The sequence below is a fragment of the Marmota flaviventris genome, chromosome 5 (genome assembly GCF_047511675.1).
Source record: "Marmota flaviventris isolate mMarFla1 chromosome 5, mMarFla1.hap1, whole genome shotgun sequence".
Lineage (NCBI taxonomy): Eukaryota > Metazoa > Chordata > Mammalia > Rodentia > Sciuridae > Marmota > Marmota flaviventris.
This window is the reverse complement of record NC_092502.1, coordinates 35,823,126-35,828,973: the sequence shown is the minus strand read 5'-3', so window position 1 is coordinate 35,828,973 and position 5,848 is coordinate 35,823,126. Positions and strand designations below refer to the sequence as shown.

General features: G+C 37.6%; 1 protein-coding gene across 1 annotated transcript; it reads right to left on the bottom strand.

Moving 5' to 3' along the window:
- Nucleotides 1-1,560: 1,560 nt before the first annotated feature.
- LOC139705674 (olfactory receptor 2Y1B-like) lies at nucleotides 1,561-2,499 on the bottom strand. Its single transcript, XM_071611831.1, has one exon. The coding sequence runs from the start codon at nucleotides 2,497-2,499 to the stop codon at nucleotides 1,561-1,563; it is 939 nt and encodes a 312-aa protein (XP_071467932.1).
- Between the last annotated feature and the right edge of the window lie 3,349 nt (nucleotides 2,500-5,848).

Below are 5,848 nucleotides of genomic sequence, written 5' to 3'. Positions count from 1 at the left end.
ACCTTTAGTTAGCAGTGATTCTTCCACAGGTAACTTCTAGACAGATTAACCCATTTCAGAGGTATTCCCTCTAGTTTTATTTGTTGCTATCTGAAGGTGGAGTGGTGCTGTGTTGATTTAATTTCTTTTAAGGAGGTTGGCTAGCTATGAATTCTATAAAATGGCTGCCAGGCTTGGCATGGCTTTCAGTCCACAGTTTGTTCTAAGCTACTTGATCCCTTTCACTGTCTTTGTTATTTATGTCACATTTTAATTCAGCCTGCTTTTCTTTCCAGCTGTTGTTAAGGAAGTAAGCACATGTGCTTTTCCTCTCCCTTTCCCCAAACTCCACCCTGGTCAGGGTTATGGATCAAGGAATGTTGTCCTTATTTTCTGTTCCAGTAATGAAACACCAGTCCCTCCAAGTGTCAAATTGTTCAATATTGAGTTTCAGAATATTTACACTATCATCACCCCCTGGTCATTTGCTCTTTCCCTGCTTTCACTCAGGACTATGGAGGGTTCAGGGATTGCAGCCTAGCTCTGATCTTCCAACTTTTCTCCTCCTCATTACTATCTTTTTTTTTTTTTACAGATATTTTTTTCTGCCATATTCTTTCTTTAGGATTGCTATTTTATTGTTGCCCTTTCTGTTACACGGGATGTACACATCAGGTGTTAAAAGGTACAATACATTCTACAACTGAGCACCACTTTCTGTAACTGAACAGGCAAAGAAATTACACTGAACATCACCATCTGGCAGTTTTTTTTTTGGAAAAAAAATGTGACTAAAATGGGTTTAAATTGATTAACACTATTAAATAACTTTTAATATTTGATACTACATGATTCAATACAGCTATACGATACAATTATACAAAATGTGTAATGTGTTAACATCAAAGAATACAACCAAAATTAAGATAGCAAACAAACCTATATAACATTTTTTTGTACAGGAAAATACTTTTGAAGTATGCATGTAACTGCCCATTCTTTTAAAGAAAATCTACTGCAAGCAAAGTTATCAACCTCCAGAAAAATCACACATAGCATTACTAAGCATATCCCCCAAAAGTGTACAATATGCACACTTGGAAAATACAGAATTAAAAAAATTGTAAGCAACAGGTGAGCTTCATATTTATAAGAATGTGAAAAGAAGTCCCATTTTTAGCACTGTTTCATAAAGAATTGTCTTTTGATGCTAAGTTCATGAATTGTCCTCCTGCTGGGACCACACTTTACAAAAACACGGTGTTTTTGAAACGAGATTACAGAGCAAGATAGAGCATCTTAGCAATGTCATCTTATTAAAGTTTTTTTAAAATTTTTACTACTTTATCAAAACATGTCCCTTAGGTGTGTAGGATTCATTTTTAAAATTCTTCCTAGAAATAATATACAAAGGAGAGGCATATTTATTCCCATTCACATGCAACTTTCCACAAAGGAAGGAGCTAAAATCCTGAGTCCCACCAACACTGTTTTCTAGTGACCAGCTAACTCTAAATAACAGAAAGTGTTTCAGGGAATAAAAGTTATCACAGAAAATGTTCTTTGGCCTCATTACCCCTCCTACCTGGAAATGCTGTCTCTCCCTAGTACATTCCACAGAGCCCTCTTAACATCCTTGTTCCTTAGGGTATAGATCAGAGGATTAAGCATGGGACTAATGACAGTATAAAAAAGGGCAACAAACTTTCCTTCACTCTCAGAATAACTGCCCATGGGTTGGAGATATGTGTACATGGCTGAGCCATAAAACAGACAAACCACCAGAAGATGGGAGCCACATGTCCCAAAAACTTTTCTGCGCCCAGTCATTGACTTGATCTTCAGCACTGCCTGAGCAATGTGTGCATAGGATCCTAGAATAAGTGCCACAGGAACAACCAAGATTATGGCTCCAGCCACAAAGAGATTGGCCTCTGTTCCTCCTGTATCCTCACAAGCCAACTTCAGTAACACAGGCATCTCACAAAAGAAGTGGTTCAGGCAGTGAAGGCCACAGAGTGGCAGGGATGCCACAAGCCCTGTCTGAATAAGAGCATTCAGAAGGCCTCCCATCCAGGAGGTGATAGCTAGTGATTGGCAGAGCAGGGGGTGCATGATGGTTGTGTAGTGGAGTGGATGACACACGGCAGCATAACGGTCAAAGGCCATCACCACCAGGAGCACACACTCAGTTCCACCCAAAGCAAGGAGAATGAAGAACTGGGCCACACACCCTCCATAGCTGATGGTCCTGTCAAGTCCAGAAAGATTGATCAGCAGCTGGGGCACAGTGCTGGTGGTATAGCAGAGGTCCAGGAAGGAGAGGTGGCAGAGGAAGAAGTACATGGGCGTGTGCAGTCGAGGGTCCAGTTGTGAAAGTGTGATAATGGTGGTGTTGCTAAAGAGAGTCAGAGAGTAGAATACTGAAATGAAAGTCAAAAAGGGGAGCTCCAGATGAGGCCAATCTGAGAAGCCCACCAAAATGAAGCCCTCTCCCACACTGGTATTGAAACTTCCCATAGCCTTTTACCTGCACAAATAACAGAAGACAATTCAATGCTCTTGTTAAAAACATATTAAATTTTTATGTCACAATATTGCCTAACACTGTTTTGCTATTGTATGCATTTTTGTCCTGTTTTCTTTTCATAGCTTTTCTCTAAGGAAGATAGCACTGGATTAGGAGTGATAAGAACTCGATTTGAACTCTAATTTTGCTGCTTGTTTGTTCTATGACTATAGCAAAGGCCTTGTGTCTGAGGTTTCTTGTGTGAGAATATCAAGGATGCATCGCCTCCCTCACTGCACTGAGGACCTACTGCAGTTATGTGGAAACAAGCTTTTAAAATGTAGAATGTGGGGCTTGGGTTGTGTCTCAGTTGTAGAGTGCTTGGCATAGCACATGTGAGACACTCGGTTTGATCCCCAGCAGCACATATATAGAAATAAATAATCTAAAGGTACTTTGTCCACATTCAATTAAAGATAAAAATTGTAAATGTTGAATATTTTTACATCCAATACATTTTCTGACATAATAGCTCATAATTCAGAGAAAAGGACATGCTTAAAATAATTCAGTGAATGTAAAAATTCCTAAATAAAAATTATGCAAAGAAGACTGTGTTACAAGTAGCAAACAACTCTTTCTGGAGAGTTGAAGGATGGACATAACAGTTGTATTCTATAATGTTCTCCTTTGCCCTCTTTCTTTATTAGGTAGACTCTTTCCTTAGATTAGGTTTACCCAGGATGAGAGCTCAAGTTTGAACACAGGTGCTCATCTATTTCTTTATGCTCAGTGAATGTGGTCAAGTCAACATTAATCCTTGGAATCCCTCTCATGACCAGCTGCCAACTGTCTCCAAGAACTGAGAAAAGTCTAGATTCATCTTAGAGAAAAATTATAAACACATCATTTCATTAGAATGAGTTATGATACTTTGAAGTCCTTTCCACTTCATTTGCTTCTGGTAAATCCATCTCTTAACTTTGAGTTGAGGAAAATAATCATGAGGAAAATAATCATAAAAAAATCAAGTTTTACTGGCCTCCATATTCCTCAACCAAAGGTGACAGCTTGAAAATATCTACTTCCTTTCATACTGCCTAAGTCTTTCATCCCAGTAAAAGAGGATGTTAGGCTGGAACAACTGGTTGACACTTTCATCCCAGGCATGGCTGGGTTTTCACAAATTATCCTTCTGTAACTCACATTCAAACAACAGTATTAGCAACCCACAGTCTGTACTTACAGATAGAACATGGGGTATTTTGCAAGTTATTGTCCATAGACATGAATTATAACCTTGAAAAAATAGGTTAAAAGGTCAACAAAGCTAATAAGACATCTTTAAACACCCTGCATGAGAAACAAGTGTTCCTGACAGCTTTCAGATTAGAAAAGAAAATGGTTAAAAACAAACAGTATAGTTTATATGCATGTTTAAAGATCTGTCATATGAAAATTGGTAGATTTTCTTTGTTTTTCTCGAAAGATCAATCTCAGAACAAGTGCTGAAATTTAGGAGAGGACAGTTGTGACTCAATAAAGAGAGAACTTGAAAAAAGATCAGTCTAAAAATAGAATACCTGAAAAGGAATTGATATTCTTGTACCATGAATGCTTCCTGTTCAAACACTGAAATTTGACCCATGAGAATGCTATAAAAATGTTCTTGCATCAAATGTAAAATAGGTAGGATGATTTTCTTTAATATCCTAACCTTAATTTTTTTTTAAAAAAATTAATCCTTACTCCTGATCTTTTTTTTTGTGCACAAAATGTATTTTACATTTGCATATTTGGTTTTCTGCAATTCAACCATCAATGACTATTTATGTTCAATTCTCTGTATGTTGGTGTCCAAATGTATGTCCATCTGTGTGTCAATGTATCACCTCTATAAATAATAAAATTCCTGATCAGAAATTATTTTTAATTTTTTCTAATCATCTGTGGTACTACATCCTTCTGTCTAGTCTACCATTTTATAGCCACATTTTAAAGCCATAATATATAATTTACTATCTGAACACAGATATTTGATAATTGCTTTAGAGAATATTTCTTGTCTTCTAGATTTTACCTGGAAGCTGAGTTATCCATTCAGTCATCACTCACTTGAAGTTCAATAAATGAAAACTACTGTATTTACATCTCTCAACTCAATTGGTTTCAAAGGGTATGTGAAACCCATTGCAGTTTGGTGGCCTCTAGTGATGTTTGAAAAAGACTCTTTCCTCTTTGGTCCTGATTTCATCTGTGGTGAGAAGTCCTGCTTTCTTATGTTTCCTTTCTTCAGTAGAAGAGATTGCTGAGACTCCGAATATAGGAGGTGGGAGCATCCTTCTCACTGAACCCCAGTTGATCACCCCAACCAACTGACACTGGGAAGGAGCTGGTGTAGTATTAAACTATCTCCTGGCCCTACAGCTAAAAACACAGTTCCTCCCTGGGGGCACTGCCAAAGACTCTTAAGAACAGCAGAGAGAGTATTGCTCACCAGGTGTGTGGCCTTGGAGACCTCTGGGCCCCAATGTCATAATTATAACCAACTGACTGGCCCTCCAAGATCTACCTTGCAGTCCTCAGCTCTCACTATTCCCCATACTCTGCCTAACACACTTCTCTGTGCAGTGTCTTCAGAATATATGTTCTCTCTTAACTCATGTATCTCTGCAGCCTGGGATTCCTCTCACTTCTCTTATTTTGACTCAAAATGGACCAGACATCATGTTTCACTTGAAGCCACCATGTTTGCCATACCTCAAATCTTCCTTCCCTGGACTCCTCATATTATGCTTATATATAGAGAGAATATGTGTAACATTGATGCAAGCAAATATTTTTTCTTTGATTTGAAGTTTGATGCTTTTATTTTACAATGTATTAATATTTCTTGTTAATATATCCTGTTTTTATTTCTAATAGACCTAAAATGAATTTACCCCCTTGAAATTTTATATTGAGCAAATGACACTTTTTTACACACTGTAAAATGACAAAGTACCTGTTCACCAGAAATAAAAAGTAAATATTCAAAATTATCATCATTCACTTAAGAATCCTTATGTAATACAAGGAAATAGCTCTGCCATTGTGAGCTGTATGGCTGTGTAAAAGTTTCCTGATATACTTGAGCTTTAATCACCCCATCAGTAAGACAAGGTTTATGTGTCCCATCTAGCACCACTGTTTGAGTATGATTAATGGCACATTGTATGGGAAGTGACTGATATGTGGTACACATGTATTCAGAGATGGTGTTACATAATACAAACATTTATTTGGTACCTTTTCTTTGCCAGAAAAATTTCAGAAAACATGATCTTGGACTCCAAGGAAATCTGCAAGGAGAGTCAGCTA